At 44.0% G+C, this 20,585-nt stretch overlaps 1 protein-coding gene across 3 annotated transcripts in view; it reads left to right on the forward strand.

Moving 5' to 3' along the window:
- Positions 1-20,585, forward strand: part of CDH18 (cadherin 18) — a 1,107,921-nt gene that overhangs the window by 934,084 nt on the left and 153,252 nt on the right. For all 3 annotated transcript variants that reach the window (XM_029590319.1, XM_029590320.1, XM_029590321.1), the window contains one exon: positions 18,279-18,415. In XM_029590319.1, the coding sequence (XP_029446179.1) occupies positions 18,279-18,415 (137 nt within the window). The remainder of the gene's footprint in view (positions 1-18,278; positions 18,416-20,585) is intronic.

A 20,585-nucleotide genomic window follows, 5' to 3' on the forward strand; every position in this document is an offset into this window, starting at 1 on the left:
AACAACTGATTAACATTTACTTGTTCCATTCCCCTCATTATTTTATAGACCTCTATCATATCTCCCATCAGCCATCTCTTCTACAAGCTGAAGAGTCCTAATCCCTTTAGCCTTTTTCATAGGGGAATTTTTCCACCTTCTTTATCATCTTGGTCTCCTTTCTCTGTATCTTTTCCAATTCTTCTATATCTTTCTTGAGATGTGGTGACCAGAACTGAACACAATACTCTAGATGAGGTCGCACCATGGAGCAATATAGAGACATTATGATATTCAATGTTTTATTCTCCATTCCTTTCCTAATAATCCCTAGCATTCTATTTTCATTTTTGGCTGCTGCTGCACACTGAGCAGAAGATTTCAGCGTGTTTTAAGTGATGACACCTAAATCCCTTTCCAGAGTGGTGACACCTAATGTGGAACCTTGCATTTTGTAGCTATAATTTGGGTTACTCTTCCCTAAGGGGTAGATTTTCAAATAGCGCACATAGGCGTACTTTTGTTGGCGCTCCAGGCGCAAACAAAAGTACACTGGATTTTAGTAGATACGCGCGGAGCCGCGCGTATCCACTAAAATCCTGGATCGGCGCGCGCAAGGCTATGAATTCTGTATAGCCGGCGCGCGCCGAGCCGCGCAGCCTACCCTCGTTCCCTCCAAGGCCGCTCCGAAATCGGAGCGGCCTTGGAGGGAATCCTCTAACGCCCTCCCCTCACCTTCCCCTCCCTTCTTCTACCTAACCCACCCGCCCGGCCCTGTCTACACCCCCCCCCTTACCTTTCTCCGGGGATTTACGCCTCCCGGAGGGAGAAGTAAATCCCCGTGCGCCAGCGGGCCTGTTGCGCGCCGGGACGCGACCTGGGGGTGGGTACGGAGGGCGCGGCCACGCCCCCGGACCGCCCCGGGCCGTAGCCACGCCCCCGTACCCGCCCCCAAAACGCTGCCGACATGCCCCCTAAACGCCGCGACGACCGGGCCCGCCCCCCGACATGCCCCCGACACGCCCCCCTTGGAGAACCCCGGGACTTACGCGAGTCCCGGGGCTCTGCGCGCGCCGGTGAGCCTATGTAAAATAGGCTCACCGGCGCGCAGGGCCCTACTCGCCTAAATCTGCCCAGTTTTGGGCGGATTTAGGTGAGCAGGGCTCTGAAAATCCTCCCCTATGTGCATCACTTTTCACTTGCCTACATTAAATTTCATTTGCTATTTGCATGCCCAGTCTCCCAGTTTTGCAAGGTCCTCTTGTAATTTCTCACAATCCTCTTGTGATTTGACAACTTAGAATAATTTTGTGTCATCAAAAAATGTGTTGTTCCCATTTCCAGGTCATTTATAAATATATTAAAAAGCATTGGTCCCAGAACAGATCTCTGGAGCATTCTACTATTCACCTATTTCCATTGGCAATATTTACCATTTAGACCTACTCTCTGTTTTCTATCTTTTAACCAGTTGGGAATCCAAAATAGGGCACTGCCACCTATGTCATGACTTTCTAATTTCCTAAGAAATTATCCCACATTGCTTAATAATCCTTGAATTAATCTGAATTTCCCTCCTGCCAATCTTCAACCACTTGTTACACGATTAACCTAATTTATAGGAATTCTGCTAGTTAAAATTGTATATATTGTATATTGTATAAGTTATTATTTATTCAATTCAATGTTGTCCAAGTTCCATAGTTTCCCTGTTCTCTGTAAGACATTCGTGTTAAGTCATTTCTAAGTTCTATGTAAACCGAAGTGATTGGTAACATTGTTACCAGAACGTCGGTATATAAAAAATGTTAAATAAATAAATAAATAAATAAATAGATAAATAAATAAGAAGTCTCTCATGGTGAACTTCTCTCATGAGAGATACTTTAATTAACATCCTGGAGTTATGACAGTCCCCTGCTTTACTAAATATGCTGTACTTTACACCCTGCTATTCTTATTAACCAAACTCTTGTAAAAAATCACTCTTACTAAATTCTCCCTTGACTCATATCCATGAGAAACTTTCATAACATTAACTAATGTAACCCACTATAGTGGACAAAATTTGTTTATCCAACTCTGTAACTTGCTTTGAACTCCCCGATTGGAAAAACATGTAGCAAATAAACAATGCTGCTAATAATAATAATAAAAAGTAAGGGGCAGATTTTTAAATGGTTACGAGCGTAACCCCGAAAACCTGCCCCTGCATGCGCCGAGCCTATCTTGCATAGGCTTGGTGGTGTGCACAAGCCCCGGGACGCGCATATGTCCCGGGGCTTCAAAAAAGGGGCGGGGTGCGGACGGTCCTGGGCAGTCTGGGGGCAGGGGCATGGCTGGAGCCTCCAGGCACAGCGGCCATTTGCCACTGTGCCTGGGATCGCGGCCCGGCCATCGGCCGGCGCGCGTAAGCTACACCTGCCAGAAGGCAGGCGTAACTTCTCCAACAAAGGTAAGGGGGGGTTTTAGGTAGAGCTGGGGAGCGGGTTAGGGAGGTGGGGGGAGGCGGAAGGAAAGTTCCCTCTGAGGCCGCTCCGATTTTGGAGCAGCTTCGGAGGGAACGGAGGAAGGCTGTGCGCCTCAGCGCATGCAAGTTGCACAATTGTGCACCCCCTTGCACGCACCGCCCCTGGATTTTATAACATATGCGCGGCTGCGCGTGCATGTTATAAAATTGGGCATAGATTTGTTTGCGCCAGGTTGCACAAACAAATCTACGCCCACGCGCAGGTTTTAAGATCTGCCCCTAAATGTATACACACACACATATATATATATATATATATATATATATATATATATATACACATACACACTGTAACTGCTTTCAAACAAGGAGTAAAACTTTTCTTTCTGAATATGTTTTTTCTAAATATGGTCTTCATTTATATGTGAATGGTAGTCAGTACTGCAGGAACTATGTGGGTGGATTGTAAGAAATATTGTCTCTAACTTTCTTGTATTAGTTGCTGCGAGGTGATGCTGTAGTCAAATCAATCACTGTTGTTCCTTGTCATTTTCATGCACCACATGTGGCATTAAAGACATTAAAATAGATTCCTCTCATCCAGCAGCAATTGAAAATTGTGTTAGAAGTCTGCATGTCTTATATACCTCTGTGAAACAGTAAATGCAGATGTTCTGGACAAAGCCATCTGTTTGCCAGGGTAACAGTAAATCAATCCTTGTTCTAAAAATTCACAGCAATCAGATATGTCACATTTCGATGTATGTGCTACCAATTCTGGGGCAAATGTTAGATCATTTGAGAATCTGTAGATTGTATGTTCAGTTCTATATATTTCCAATCAAATGACCCCTATAGATAATGGAACTGCTTAATGTTGTGATAGCATTTTTTTTGTCATCTGAGAAAATCAAACTATCATTCAGATTTTAATATTTAAATGCAAATAATTTGCTGGCCTTGTAATTTACATTCTCTATTATGTCATTTGAGTTCAATCTTGCCATTTTTGTTACAGGTAAATCATTCTAGGATTCGTATTCCTGCTTTTTCTTACTTAAAGACTTGAAATCTTAATAAGACCTGAAATGTTTTCTAACAAGAGTTCAATGCCTATCCTGTTCATAAAACCTTTTAGGTGAATTTTTAAAGCCCTACGCATGCAAAAACTGAGAGATACGTGCAGAAGTCAGGCCGGCTTGACAAAGCAGCTTTTAAAAGGCTCCCGAGGACGCGCGTATCTCCCACTGCATGCACAAGTAAAAAGTTTCCAAATAGGGGCGGAGCGTGCAGGTAGTCTGGGCAGTGTATGGTCATTTCGGGGCCTGGCCAAGGAACATGGATAAATACTTACACGTCCTTGCGCATGCCAGGGACCCCTGATGCCTAAATTTACTTCTGCTATGGTTGGTGTGTAATTTTTAAAACAAAAAAATGTAGGCAAGTCAGTGAGGTTTTAAGGGTCGGGGCTAACAGAGGAAAGAGCGATTATTGAATTAGGGGGATTTGCAAGTCCTATCCCTAAACTGGGCGAACTGGGCGCAAACTGGGAAAATGGAAAACAGCCTTGGCGTGCGCCCCTTGTAAAATTCCTCCACTTATGTGGTAGATGTGGGATTTGTACGCACCCATTTAAAATTGTGCACACATGTACCTTGTTCAGGCTATTTCATAACATGTGTGTATATAAGCGCATATGTTATAAAATGACCACATCTCTGGGCACGGGCCAACAAACACTCACACATGTGCACCCGCACGCCTTTTTAAAAATTACTGCCTTTGATTTGCGTCTTCTGACAAGACAGTTATCAAATACTTTTTTTTTCAATAAAGATGAGCAGAGACCATGACTTTTTACTTTTAAAACAATGTATGAAAAATATGCATTGCCTATTAAAACACAGAAACTTAGAAACATGATGGCAGAAAAAGACTGTGCAGCCTTTCTTATCTGCCGATTGCTTTGTTTTTTTCTTTTTCAGGTCAATTTTTTGCCAGAATTTTCATTTCAGGGGAGCTTCTATTTATTTATTTGTTTGTTTATTTTTTTATTTATTCTGTAAATTTGCATTAGGAAACCATACACATTGGGGCGGATTTTAAAAGGAGCGCGAATAGCCTACTTTTGTTTGCGCTCCAGGCGCAAACAAAAGTATGCTGGATTTTAGTAGATACGCGCGGAGCCGCGCGTATCTGCTAAAAACCTGGATCGGCACGCGCAAGGCTATGGATTTTGTATAGCCGGCGCGCGCCAAGCCGCGCAGCCTACCCCCGTTCCCTCCAAGGCCGCTCCGAAATCGGAGCGGCCTCAGAGGGAACTTTCCTTTGCCCTCCCCTCACCTTCCCCTCCCTTCCCCTACCTAACCCACCCGCCCGGCCCTGTCTAAACCCCCCCCTTACCTTTGTTGGGGGATTTACGCCTCCCGGAGGGAGGCGTAAATCCCCGCGCGTCAGCGGGCCTCCTGCGCGCCGGGACGCGACCTGGGGGCGGGTCCGGAGGGCGCGGCCATGCCCCCGGGCCGTAGCCACGCCCCCGGGCCCGCCCCCGGAACGCTCCCGACACGCCCCAAAAACGCCGCGTGGTTCGGGCCCACCCCCCGACACGCCCCCGACACGCCCCCTCCGAAAACCCCGGGACTTACACGAGTCCCGGGGCTCTACACGCGCCGGTAGGCCTATGTAAAATAGGCTTACCGGCGCGCAGGGCCCTGCTCGCATAAATCCGCCCGGTTTTGGGCGGATTTACGCGAGCAGGGCTCTGAAAATCCGCCCCATTATCTACAAATAGTTTGTGCCAGTCACAAACAGTGAATGCCACTTCCAAACAGTATACATCATCTGCAAATGGTGTGCTCCACTCTCTGAATTGAAGAAACCCAAAAATCTTTAAGTTTTTTTAGCCATTTGGCTCACGCCATTTGGAAATCATGTACCCATCCAATTAAGGAAGAATTTTCAAAGCTATCCTATGCTGCTGTTATGTGGGAAAGTTATAAAATTACCCTCTCAGAAATCAAAGAAATTCTGATGCCTGCAGTATAAATACAAAAAATCACATGCTGTTTTGATTGTTGGAATATAGTGGCTGCCTGGTTCCCATTTCGCTAGCTCACAGGCACATATCCTAATTGTACTGAAGCTTGACTATGCTGGTTTTCAGTTGGTTAGCACAGGCTTTTCATAGCCACAAACAGGTTTTTCCTTTTTTTTTCTCTTTTTCACTGTCTTGGCTTCCAGATTTCTAGCATCCTGCCACAAAGGTTCACTATAAGAACGCATGTCCCAGATAATTTCTTCGTTCAGTGATTAAATTTCAGTGTAATAATCTCTCTCACAAGCACATTTTCTGGTGTAGAGGAGCACCCTTCTCATAACCTCCAGTATTTTGATACCCAGCAGCCAGCAGATTTTTTTCAAGATGCTCCCTTTCATTGTCTTTCTGGCAATTGCATGCTCCAACTATTCTCTAGACTGTGACAGTCAAGCATCAGCAAACAGCAACTCACCAAGACTGAAGATTAATAATTTGACATTTTGAATGTAAATTGCCTGGGTACTAGAGATGTGCTTCGTTTTTAGGTATCGGGTCGAGCTTCGGTCAGCTTCTTCGTGCAAAAATTTAGTGTTATCACGTGTTTTTGTTTTTTTTTGATGAAGTGCGTTAGTGCGCACTAACGAGATGTAATGCGCACTAACTCAGCGTTAGTGCACACTAACCCGATGTTAGTGCGCACTATCAAAAAGTGCAACTTAAAAATTAAAAAGTATCAATTTATGAGGAGTTCGTTAGCTAGAGGTATGGTTCTGGGTTCCCACTGGTTCACTCCACCTTGAAGACAGCCAATGGGAATGTAGAATCATTACTTTAACTCATCTGGCATAGTGCGCACTAACGTGAGTCAGTGCACACTATGGCATACGTAGTGCTCACTACCTCTAGTTAGTGCGCACTAACTTGAACAAGCTCTGTGGTGTCCCCAGGGCCATTTTGCTTCTACTACATGCACTAACAAAGCTACAGAGAGAGACAGTCACACACAACTTTGACACAAGTGCAGCTGGACCAGCAGAGAAGCAGACTCTGTGTGCTGTGAGTGTGTACTGTAGTAGTGAATGTACTATGTCTACCACTGTAAGTATATAAAGTTTTGTTTTAGTTTTTCTACAGTATTATATAGTTATACTTTACTAGTTACTTAGTTAATTTAGTTATATAGTTAGATATATTTAATGCACTTTTTTTCAGTAAAGTAGCATAAAATTAAAATAATATTAAATTAAGTTACATTAGGGGAAATTAAAGTTTAACCCACAAAGTACTTCATTTTATTTTAATGCTATTTTAGTGAAAAAAAAAGTTTAACACAGCAGAGATTGTCAGTGTCACCAGTGAGGGGGGGGGGGAGGATGGTGAAGGGTGAGACAACTCCCTCCCTGCATTACTAGTGTGAGGCTGGCTTAGGACTGACAGATTTCCTTCACAGATGGGGGAGAGCTTCCTGGCCCCCTCACTCAACCCCTCCCCCATGCCCCAGCCAGTGAATGGTGTGTGGGTGAAGGGGGGAGGATGATGAAGGGTGAGACAGCTCCCTCCCTGCATTACTAGTGTGAGGCTGGCTTCTGGACAGACAGCTTTCCTTCACAGATGGGGGGGAGCTGCCTGGCCCCCTCATTCTTCCCCTCCCCCATGTCCCAGCCAGTGATTGTTGTGTGGGTGAGGGGGGGAGGATGGTGAAGGGTGAGACAGCTCCCCTTCCCTGCATTAATAGTGTGAGGCTTCACAGATGGGGGGGGGGGAGCTAACTGGCCCCTCCCTGCATTAGTGTGTGAGCCTCTGAGCAAACAGCTGTTCTATAGCACATACTTTTTTTTCATCTTCTTTTTTATTTTCTCAAGGTAGGATGGAACATGAAAGGGAGTCCGGCAAGGACAGGGAGAGGGAGTCCGACTCCTCCCCACCATCCTCCTCCAAGGTGGCAGCTTCCAAAAAAGACAGGTCCAGGAAGCCTCGCATTACGCAGGCTGATGTGGATCTCCTGGCTCAGCTAATCCTCCTGGATGAGAGGAACCTCTACACCCCCCCAGGCAGCAGGCCTAATCTAGAAAGGGAGACTGCTGCTGGGCCTCTCTCCAGGAGGAGTTTTGCCGGCGGGCCTCCTACCCTCATGAGGTTGAAGACCTCAAGAAGAAAGGTGAGAGATAATAATGTTGGTCATGTTATTTAATTATAATTATGTATATTTTGTAATTGAAAACTGAATAGAGTATGATAGTAGTACTAGCTACAGTAGCTAGTAGCATAGAGTGAGTTATATAATTATAAAGTAATAACTAATACTATAATTAATAACAGTTATAATTTTAAATAAATATATTTTAAAGGAACAGAAATACTAGTAGCTAGCTAGCTACTAGTGCACCACCCTTTCCCTATACTGTACTATTACTAATACTTACTAATAACTAGACTACAAAGGAAAGAAAATTATCTGTGGTATATTATTGATATTTATATTTATCATTTTGAAATGGTGGTATTTGGGATTTTGAATGCCACAATGAAATATACATTAAATAGTATTTTGTTATTACTAACTTTTCTATGTTGCATAAAAAATAATCTAGTAGGTCAAGGCAAAACTTGGACATGTTGTAATAATTAATCAATGTTATTCTTTTTCCTGTATATTCCTCATTCTCAGGTCGCCATTTGCGACTGCACGAGGGTAGGTGGCTCGAGGAGGTTTGCAGAACCTTGACCCATCCATTGCTTGGTAGGTTGTTTACAGAATACTACACAAGTACACAAATATTATTCAATTAATTGTAATGGAATATGTGTTTAATTATGTTTGTTTATTATAACAGTAAATTAATCCTTGTGTCTGATCTCATTCTTGTTTTTAAAATTTTAACTGTTCTCTGAATTTTGATCTGTCTTGTACAGAACCACACCCCGGCAGGAATGAGGTGGGGCTTCCTGGGCCTAGCAGGAGGCAGAGCTGCCACCAGAGGAGGACGGAGGCACCAGTGATGGCTAGTGGTCTAGGTAATAATATATCTGGGCCAGTAGTATATCTGAGGCTGAAAAACAAAATCATTTTTTTTATATCAGTCAGTTATAGTGGCTGGGAATGTGTGTATTTATTTATTTATATATATTATAAATGACACTGAGGGACTACGAGAGTAAACTAAGGAATGGAAGGAGAAAGAGAAGAAGAGATTTGTTTGTAGTGTACCTCCTACCATCATATTCTGCCTAACCTGAGAGTGACTCCATTATTTCTCTTTCCAATCCTTCAAATTATGTGCTATCTCTAATCTATGTAGATTGATTTGATATCCCTCCGCTCTCCCCATCCCTCCTTCTCCCCTGTGATGGACTACTCATTTTCCTATAACCCTCAAGGTTAATAAACTAAGGGGTAGATTATTTTATAAACTTGCTTGCACGTGTCCAGTATTTGCTTATTTATTTGCCATATATGACTATGTATGTAGTAATGTATGTATTGTTCTGTGTCTCATGTTAATTTTTTTTTTTTTACATTTCTTTACAGGACAAGAGGAACAACTGGCAGCAGCAGCCCAGCCAAGCACCAGCACCAGCACCAGTACTGCCGTATTTCCTCCCGGATCTCCTCCTAGCTGTAATTGCTGTGCACAGTTTTCAAAGCCGGAGGAGATCCTGCAGGAAGTATGGCAGTTCAAGGCGAAATATGATGCCGACGTCATGATATTGCAGCAGGAGGTCAAGGAAGTGAAGGAGAGTGTAAGAAATGTGGAGAGGAGGTTGTCAGCCCTGGAGGAGGCCCCTCAGGAGCAGAGGGAAATGGCTTCTCCTCCTCACGAGATGCCTCATGAGGAGGAGATGCCAGTTCCCTCTGCTCCAGAGCAGGCTCCTCCGGGGTTGGCATCCTCCTCTCCACATGATGATGACTCTGACCCTGCTGCAACATCATGAAGTCAAGGCATCATATTTCACCTTGGCCTGGGCTCCTCCAGTAATTTTTTTTTTCTAGAAAATAAAAAAATATATATATATTTTAATTTAGTTAGTTAAATTTGTAAAAATAAATTATATATTTCTTATTGAAAATGTTTGTTTGTTCTTATTTTATATATTATTTCTGCATTATTTAACTAATAATAATTAATTATTCCAAAATTAAATAGTATGGTAATGGTACTACTAAATTACAGAGAGCAGACATGTACGGATATACGTCGTAATGTAATCCAACAAATTTCAGTGTTTTTATGGCACTCAGTCAGTCATACACTTCCATGAAACATTCAGTCTGGTTGAATTAGCACAAGTTGTATACTTGTGAGCAGTAGCGCCAATGTCAAGGCTTCAACCATGGCTACTGACCATTCACATATCTTTCAACCTGGCCAATGCAATATTGTGCAGTAGGGATGTGAATCGTGTGCCCGATCGTTTTAACGATCGGGTTCGGCTGGGGGGGGGGGGGGGAATCTGATCGTTATGAGATGTGAATTGGAATCGGTTCCGATTCCAAATCACATCACTAATTTTTTTTAGTGAGGCCCGCGCCGATAAAAAAAAAACCCACCCAGACCCTTTAAAATTACCCCCTTAGCCTCCCCCACTCTCCCGACCCCCCACCCCCAAACTTTTTACACATACCTGGTGGTCCAGGGGGGCCGCGGGAAGCGATCTCCCATTCCCACGTTATCAGCTACGCTAAAAAAAATGGTGCCGATGGCCCTTTGCCCTTACCATGTGACAGGGCAAAGGTAGTGCCGGCTCCATTTTGAGTATTGGCAATAAGGCCCGCGTGCAGGAGATCGCTCCCGAACCCCCGCTGGACCCCCAGAGACATTTGGCCAGCTTGGGGGGGCCTCCTGACCCCCACAAGACTTGCCAAAAGTCCAGCGGGGGTCCAGGAGAGACCTCCTGCACTCCGGCCGTATTGCCAGTATTCAAAATGGCGCCGGCACTACCTTTGCCCTCACAATGTCACAGGGGCCGACCGTCGTATATCTCTGTCTGGCAGTTTATAAAGCACTGTGCATTTCAGGCCTAAAATTATATGCATATGTTTCAGTACATGTGTGTATTTCTGATGCAAGCACACACAAACTTTCTTAACCATTTGAAAGAGATACTGTTATCACATGCATAAAATATATACATGGTTCACTTCATCACTGTGGATGTAGAAAAGGGAGTTTTGGAAAACGGAGCGCCACTGGCAGCATAATAAAACTATTTCCTTTTTCTTCTTATCAAGTCCAGCTGAGTCTATGTAGAGCAGCAATTGATATAGCCAAATGCTGCCACTGCTTCACAACCTTGAAAACTATTTAGAACTGTGTACTCGTTCAACTTCCTAGTTACCTCTTTCACTTCTTGCAAAATGTTTGCTTCTTTTTTCAGAACAATGTCACACAGATCGGTGCATCTTTTCCTACTTCTTTATCTGACCTGTCCCCTTTGCAGCCCCATACTTCTGCTTTTCAGACAGACTTTGCTCTAATTAAAGTTTTCTGTGCTGACGTGAGTGAATTTATCACTAGGATGATCAACTCCTTCTTCTCTGAAAGTTTGATACCTGATCCTTTGAAAATTGCAGTTGTGTACACTACACTCAAGAAACCTACCTTGATGTTTCTGAACTGTCTAATTATAGACCTGTCTCCACATTGTCAGGGTTATAAAATCATGGAAAAGATAATACTTTCTCAATTACAAGAATACATAGATATGCATTAGGGATGTGAATCGTTTTTTGACGATTTAAAATATCGTCCGATATATTTTAAATCATCAAAAATCGTTAGAGCCGCGATACAATAACAATTCCCCCGATTTATCGTCAAAAAATCGTAAATCGGGGGAAGGGGGAGGGCGGGAAAACCGGCACACTAAAACAACCCTAAAACCCACCCCGACCCTTTAAAATAAATCCCCCACCCTCCTGAACCCCCCCCAAAATGCCTTAAATTACCTGGGGTCCAGAGGGAGGGTCCCGGTGTGATCTTTTACTCTCGGGCCTCCGGTGCATTGTAGAAATGGCGCCGGCGCTACCTTTGCCTTGTCATATGACAGGTCAAAGGTAGCGCCGGCGCCATTTTGTTTTTTGTCCCCCGACATCAGGAGCGTAGGAGATCGCTCCTGGACCCCCGCTGGACCCCCAGGGACTTTTGGCCAGCTTGGGGGGGGGCCTCCTGACCCCCACAAGACTTGCCAAAAGTCCAGCGGGGGTCCGGGAACGACTTCCTGCTCGCAAATCGTTTTTCCGTACAAAATGGCGCCAGATTCCATCCCTGCCAGATTCCATCCCTGCCATAACATTGAGTCACAATTAATATCAAGTTTTGATACCATTTGCCAAGGGTTCAATTCAGGCACGAGATTGTTGCTGTTGTTGCTGGATATCTGGTGTTGCTGATAGCTTTTGACACTGAATCATATAATCTACTTAGTATGGCAGGAACTGGCATGCACTATTTGAAAACAGTTTGCACAAAAAAAGATAGAAAATATAACACAAAATGTATTTGTTTCCATTATTTAGTTTTAAAAACAACATAAAATGATATAAACAATGTTGTTGACATTGTCTATGTCATTTCAAATGAATGCAGGGGTGGGGGAAGCTAAGGGGTTAGTTTTAAAGTGTCGGGGTAGGTTTAGGGGTTATTTTTGTGTGCCGTTTTTCCCGCCCTCCCCCAAAACGATAAGGGAACCCCCACAACGATAAGGGAACCCCCACAATCAATATCATGGGGTTTTCCTATCATTTTGGGGGAGCCCCCGATTTCTGATGATTTTGAAAATATCGATGATATTTTCAATCGTCCGAAGCCCGATTCACATCCCTATTAGGGATTGAACTGTGCAGCACAGTATAATTGCACATGCACAGTATAATAAGAGCCATAAAAAGATATGAGTTACAGGTATACAATCAGTTACAAATATACAATAATTCCAGCCAGCTAGGATAAAATATTGTTGTTGGTTAAGTACTAGGGATGTGCAGAGGGACGCTATACGTTGCATTCGTGATTCGGATTTGTCGGGGAGCAGATACGTTACATTCGGCTGTATGGCGCACCGATGCGTTAATACGGCGATTTCTATTCGTGTCCCAGCTAAAATTAAAATTAACTACAACCCCCCACCCTCCTGACCCCCCCAAGCCTTACCAAAACTCCCTGGTGGTCCAGCGGGGAATCCGGGAACCATCCCCTGCACTCTCACACCCCCAATGCCGGATTCATCATGGCGCCGATAGCCTTTGTCACAGGGGCTACCAGAGCCATTGGTCAGCCCCGTCACATGGTCATTGGTGCCATCTTGTGCTCCTACCATGTGACAGGGACTGACCAATGGCACCGGTAGCCCCTGTGACATAGTATGGGCAAAGGCTATTGGCACCATTTTGAGTACTGGCATCGGCCGACCGGCCCGGGGCCTGGTCCGGAGGCCTCGACCATGCCCCCGGGCCAGAGCCATGCCCCCGGGCCCGCCATGAAATGCCGCCTCATGCCCCCGAAACGCCACTTCATTTCGGGAACGCCCCCGACACGCCCCCTTCCCGCCCCCTTCCCGCCCCTTTTACGAAGCCCCGGGACTTACGCGCGTCCCAGGGCACTGCGCACGCTGGCGGCCTATGCAAAATAGGCAGGCCGGCACATGAGGGCCCTACACGCGTAAATCCGGCCGGATTTACGCGCACAGGGAATTTAAAATCCGCCCCATATTGTCGGGTGATGGCGCGCCAGCAGCCCACTGGCACGCGCAGATTTACGTCTGCTTTTAGCAGGTGTAAATCATGCAACAAAGGTAAGGGGGGGTTTAGATAGGGCCGGGGGGGTGGGTTAGTAGGGGAAGGGAGGGGAAGGGAGGGGAAGGTGGGGGGAGGGCGAAGGAAAGTTCCCTCCGAGGCCGCTCCAAAATCGGAGCGGCCTCTGAGGGAACAGGCAGCGCGTGCTGGGCTCGGCGCACGCAGGTTGCACAAATGTGCACCCCCTTGTGCGCGCCGACCCCGGATTTTATAAGATACGTGCGGCTACATGCGTATCTTATAAAATCCAGCATACTTTTGTTTGCGCCTGGTGCGCGAACAAAAGTACACAATTGCGCAAATTTAGAAAATCTACCCCTATGTATGAGCATTATTATCCTTTTATTAATAGGCAGTTGCTCTCACTAATGCCATAATATTTGGAATTGGGTGGATGAGGCAACTGAGCAAATTTCTGCCATGATGTTAACACAAAGGTATGTCAAAAAGGTAAAATTACCTGTTCATATTCCAAACACAACACTGCTTTATTTGAATGTGCTCAAAGACACTTACGTGACTGAACTCCCTAAAATTCAGGAAAAAGAATAAGCAGTTAAAAAAAAAATCTGTTGTATTTGGCTAAGTAATCAGATACTTCTGTAGTTGTTTTGAGAAGACTTCTAGAATTGTATCAATAAAAAATAAAAATAAAAGAAATAGGGTCCTATTCCCATTTCACTCTTTACCTTGCTTTCACACAATTACAGTAAAATTACCACTGCTGAACAAGGAAGAATATTCCTTTCATAAGCACATTTTTCTATTGCACAAGTCAGAAGCTTCCTTAATCTCTCCAAGTCTACTTCGTTATTGTGACATAGCGCACCTAGTGTTAATGCAAATGAGATAATTTTAAAGTGTGTGTGTTTATCTATATCAAACCTGCATTAATGCATGTACAAAGAGCATTATTGTGTGCTATCTACATGTATTTTATCATTGCAGTTAGTTCCCCAATGCTATCACTCATGCAGATGAGCCAGTTTAAATTATATTATAAATACATACACACACACACACATATATAAATATATATGTGTGTGTGTATGTATTTATAACTTAATTATATTGCAAATACATACATACACATGCACATACATACATTAATGCAAGTTTGATATAGATATTAATGCTAAAAACCATTAGTACATAATCCTCTAAAAGGGCAATATTGAAGAGAGAAGCATACAGCAAGTTACCCAAAGAAGTTTAACCAGGATATTCAGTGGATCTTACCTGGGGAAGTTTGATAAATCTGGCTAAAGTTGCCCATTTAAGTTTAGGTCAGTGAGCCACATGATTGCATTTACCTGGCTATCTGTATCACAATCCAGTCAGTGCAACTTAGGAAAAAGTCAAGGACACTCCTGAACCTTCCCTTCCACTGCTCTTTCTACCTGGGTAACATTTAGCTGGTTGGCTGGGTGGGAATTTCACATTTTGATATTTGTCTATGTAACTTAAATTATTTGGACAAACTCCCTTTGAATATCAACCAATAAATGTTTACAATTATATCTTTAAAGGTATGCCACAAGCAATTTCAGTCCCATGGGTACTTTGTACTCTTGGACCTATAAGTTAATTTTCAGAGGAAAATTGTCCCACGTTTGCCTTAAAAAAAAAAAAAAAAAAAAAGAAAAGAAAAGAAAAAAAATCTGGGACATTGAACACTGTGGCTACTTTTGTACTTGCAGGAGCAAAGTGTGAGTGATAAAGTACACACTGGGGGGGTTGATTTTCAAAGGTACACCTGGGCGTACGTATGCGTGCACTACCCGGTGCGCACATTTTGATGCCCAATTTTATAACATGCGTGCGCAGGCGCGCACGCATGTTATAAAATCGGGGATCGACATGCACAAGGGGGTACACACTAGTGCATCTTTCGCACGCTGATGCCCGCTGCCTTCCCCCATTCCCTTCCCTCTAATCTAAACTTCCCACCCCTTCTCCTAACCTTTCCACCCCTTAGCCCTATTCTAACCCTCCCCCAACCTCTGTCTTACCTTTTGCGCCAGCCTCTGGGCAGGCGCAAGTTGCGCACGCCGGCAGACTGATAGCACGCGATCCTCTGTCACAGCAGCAAATGGCCACTGTGCCAGAGGCCTCTGGCCCCACCCCACACCTAGACCGCCCTACCCCCCACCCCACCTCCAGATCACCCCTTTTTTGAAGCCCTGGGACTTAGAAGCATTCTAAGACTGCCGCGCTTAACCCCTCAATGGGGTAGATTTTAAAAATGTGCGCAATCACGTACTTTTGTTCGCGCACCAGGCGCGAACAAAAGTACGCTGGATTTTATAAGATACGCGCGTACCCGCGCGTATCTTATAAAATCCGGGGTCAGCGCGCGCAAGGGGCTGCACATTTGTGCAACCTGTGCGCGCCAAGCCCAGCGCGCGCTGCCTGTTCCCTCCGAGGCCTCTCCGATTTCGGAGCGGCCTCGGAGGGAACTTTCCTTCGCCCTCCCCCCACCTTCCCCTCCCTTCCCCTACCTAACCCACCTCCCCGGCCCTATCTAAAACCCCCCTACCTTTGCGAGCGCCGGCCGGCAGCCCCGCTCCGTGTTCCGGTCCCGGGGGCTGGTCTGGAGGCCGCGGCCACGCCCCCGGAACACCCCCGGTCCGAAACCACGCCCGCGTCGCCGCCCCCGAAATGCCACGTCACGCGCGTCGCCGCCCCAAAAATGCCGTGTCACTCCGGCCACGCCCCCGACACACCCCTTTTAGAAAGCCCCGGGACTTACGCGCACCTGCGGCCTATGCAAGATCCCATGCTGTGAAAGGCAGCATGCATACATTTTGGGGTTGATTTTAAGACCTGCGCGTGGGCGTACATGTGCGCACGCTACCCGGTGTGCACACATGTATCCCCGATTTTATAACTTGCGTGCGCCAACACCCGCAGGCTTCCCCTGTTCCCTCCCAGGCCAAAATCGATCTTCCTTTCCCCCTAACCTAACTTTTGTACTCTTGAACCTATAAGTTAATTTTCAGAGGAAAATTGTCCCACATTTGCCTAAAAAAAAAAAGGAAAAGAAAAAAAATCTGGGTCATTGAACACTGTGGCTACTTTTGTACTTGCAGGAGCAAATTGTGTGTGATAAAGTACACACTGGGGGGGGGGGGTTGATTTTCAAAGGTACACCTGGGCGTACATATGCGTGCACTACCCGGTGCGCACATTGTGATGCCCAATTTTATAACATGCGTGTGCAGGCGCGCACATGTTATAAAATCGGGGATCGGCGTGCACAACGGGGTGCACTCTAGTGCATCTTGCGCACGCTGATGCCCGCTGCCTTCCCCATTCCCTTCCCTCTAATCTAATCTCATCTAATCCCTCTAATCTAATCTAATCTAATCCCTCTAATCATATTGTATATAGAAAAACTTTATCAGGACATTATATTGTATATAAAAATGTGTTCCCAATCACGTGTATATATACCTCCTTTAATTGTGGATACCCTCCTATATATCAGAATCTCTCCCCCCCCCCCCCAGTTTAGATAACCTCTTTCACGTATCCCACTTTGCTAATTTCTACTTGTATAATCTAATCTGTTATTTGTATGTTCTTAATGTTCCTTATGTAATTATGCAATAATTGTAAAGCCTGTTGCTAAGTTCTGTTCTATGTAAACCGACGAGATGTTCCCAACGTTCGTCGGTATATAAAAGTTATTAAATAAATTAAATAAATAAATAAAATAATCTAAACTTCCAACCCCTTCCCCTAATCTTTTCCCCCCCAGCCCTACTCTAACCCCCCAAAAAATAATTATCAAACCTTTTGCGCATGCCTGGAGGCAGGCGCAGGTTGCACGCGCCGGCAGCCTGCCGGCACACAATCCTCCAACACAGCAGCAAATGGCTGCTGTGTCGGAGCCTCTGGCCCCACCCCAAACCGCTCCTGGACTGCCCCATACCACCTATGCCCCACCCTCGGACCGCCCCTTTTTGCAAGCCCTGGGAATTTAACGCATCCCGGGGCTTTACGCGTGTCGCCGGGCCTTTATAAAATAGGCCCGGCACGCATAAGGCTCTCTATGCATGTAAATCCAGTGGATTTACGCACGTAGCGCTTTTAAAATCCAACCCTTTATATTTACGGGAAGGGCAATTTTCAGCCTGGGATATTTATCTTTCATAATTTACCTTATAGTAATTTTCCATTAATTTGTCTGTCAGGATATCAAGAAGGGATCTATGTGATGTCAATGGCACATGTACCAGTGAATACCTTTGTGTTTTTATAACTTTCTCCAATAAAAGGTCTCACAAACAACTAAGAATCCAGTTTTCTTCAGGACCAATATTGCTACTAGAACTCTGCCACATTAAGATTTGCTTTAATTACAGATTTATTTGCATATCTCTACTTCTGTGTCCTTCCCAGTTTGTCTTTTTGCATACTGCATCCAGTTCAGTGTCATTTTCATCCCTATGAACTAGCTGATGATCTCTCCATCCTTTTATGCAGCAAATAATCTTCTGTCATTATATTTTTACCTTCATTGGGGAAAATTGCTCAGCATCATTGTACAGAAACTAGGCATTCAGGTGATTATTGACTTCAATTATAATTAACTGGGAATTGTTATGTTTTCCTTTCTTTGTCCTTTTATATAGAGATATTTTTTGCAATGATCATATTTTTCCTCCTCATGCTTTCTCCTTTCAAATTAGATGTTTATTCTATTCTTTCAAACATTCAAACATGTCAGATATGATGAGCTGATAGTAACACATCTCTTGACTTATTTCATTGATCTTAATGTAATCACAGTTGCGGAATAAAAAAAAATGAAATGGCTGAACAAAATAATCAATGCAGAAAATGCTTAATATCCTATTGCATTTCCTTTTTACATGCCCTCTCAAATTGCAGCACAGTACTTTTGCATATTTCTGTTCTCTGCTGCTTGTGCCATAGGGAAATAGCTTCATACAATTTTAATTGTTTCATCCTTCTTCAACTTCTTCAAATAGATATTCCATTGACCACAAGGAAGAAGAAGAAAGATACTTCAATATTGATGTCATTACTGGAGCCATTAAGACTGCAAAGATCTTGGACAGAGAGGAAGCACCCTGGCATAACATTACAGTTACTGCTTCTGAGACAGGTAGCAATCCATTGCAGCATACAATGTATGCAAAATACCTTATTTTATATATGTGCAATAAATTATGTTTTAAAAATCATGTTATCAGGTTTTTGATTATGGATTGAAAAAGCTTTCTGCATATAGTAGGGCATTCAAATTGTGCTCTTCTTTGAGATAAAATGAGTTTAAATTGATATAAGAGTTATCAAATTGTTGTTCTTGGATTGGCCTGTTGGCTTACTTGGAAATGCTGTACATTGCCATGTGCAAGTCTTAGGATCAATTCCCAGGCTAATCAGGGCTGGGGAGGAGAAGATGGAGAAGCTCAGTCATCACTCAACATTGATGCATCATGGTGAGATCAAATGAAAAAGGGTTTGGAGGGAGTCACTGTTAATGGCTCCTGGCAAATATTGTCCCTATGAATTTTTCGATGAGTTTGGAGGGAGAAAGTAAAAATAGGTGAAAACATCCTAAATAATTACAAATGAAGACTCTTGATGCCAGAACCTAGTAGAAAATGGAGCTGACTGAGATGAAAGCCTAAGAAGTGCAGGAAAAAAAATCTGATTAGCCCCTCAAAATTGGTTGCCCTTGAAGGCCACACATAGATTATACTATTTTACAAATATGTAAATAATTAATTATATGAAAATAAAAAGCATTAATATTCATTTGAAATTTCCTGAGCACTTGACATTTGTGACTTTAGAATTTGACCCTTCTACCCTAGTTTATAAATAGGATGCTACTGTATTACATTTTGATAAAGATATGACGATGAATGATTCTGGGATTCCTTGAGAAAATAAAATGCCCATTTGTAATGTAACATTTTCTTTTTCTTTGCATCATTCTTATTCTTCTGGCATTTGTTGTATGTTTGCAACTTCTTCAGTGCCTTATGATTCAAGTCTCTAGGGAAGTGCATCAACAAGTGCAGCTTCCTTTTAAAAATCAAAGGTTAAACTGAGAACTTCAGAAAGTGTTTTGTGGTTTTACAAAGTGTAATACAAAATCTTGATTGCAATTCAGAAGTAGCCACTTTGCTATCATATAGCAATAGAAGCATTTTGTCTAAGTGGTTATAAATCTTTTCAGAGTATGAACTATCAGCCATCAGTTTATTCTGTGATCTCCTTTGCTTCTTATGTTGCATAGATTCTTTTTGAGTCTTGCCTAAAAACAATGGTGGTTGAGTCAACCATGATCCAGCTGACATACCCCTTTATTTAAATAAACCAGAAGAAAATCCATTAATTTTATCTGACTTTGTCCAACGTCTGATATTCTCCTATCAGAAAAATAATTAGCTAAGTTAATTCCAAATTAGAGTAGAGCTTGAGGGAAAATGTAAAAAGTCAGTTTTGTACTGAACTGTAACTTTTTTAAAGGAGTCCACTTCCCTGGTGCAGGTGAGGTGATGAAGGAGCGATATCTGCATTAAATGCCAATTGTTTCCCCTTCTGAACTGTCCACTATTTCACTAATTGCAATTGCAAATGCTGTGAAAACTAGGGATGTGCAGAGGGATGCCATATGTTGCATTCGGGATTCGTATTCGTCGGGGGACAGATACGTTGCATTCGGCAAGGGGGGCCCCCAATACGTTCATGCATTAATTCGTATTTGTTTCATGGCTAAAATTGAATTAACTACAACCCCCCCACCCTCCTGACCCCCCCAAGACTTACTAAAACTCCCTGGTGGTCCAGCGGGGGGTCCAGGAGCCATCTCCTGCACTCATACCCTCGGCTGCCGGTATTCAAAATGGCACCAATAGTCTTTGACCTTACTATGTCACAGGGGCTACCGATGCCATTGGTCGGCCCCTGTCACATGGTAGGAGCAATGGATGGCCGGCGCCATCCATTTCTCGGCACCGGCCATCCATTGCTCAACCATCCCTTGCTCGGCGCCGGCCATCCATTGCTCCTACGATGTTACAGGGGCTGACCAATGGCACTGGCAGCCCCTGTGACATAGTAAGGTCAAAGGCTATTGGCGTCATTTTGAATACCAGCAGCCGAGGGCGTGAGTGCAGGAGATGGCTCCTGGACCCCCTGCTGGACCACCAGGGAGTTTTGGTAAGTCCTGTGGGGGGACAGGAGGGTGGAGGTTTGTTTAAGTTCGCTCCTTTAGATGGCCGAATAATTCAGCGAAGGTTCATTGTATTCATGGGGAATCG

Source organism: Rhinatrema bivittatum, chromosome 2, assembly GCF_901001135.1.
Source record: "Rhinatrema bivittatum chromosome 2, aRhiBiv1.1, whole genome shotgun sequence".
Taxonomy (NCBI): Eukaryota; Metazoa; Chordata; class Amphibia; order Gymnophiona; family Rhinatrematidae; genus Rhinatrema; species Rhinatrema bivittatum.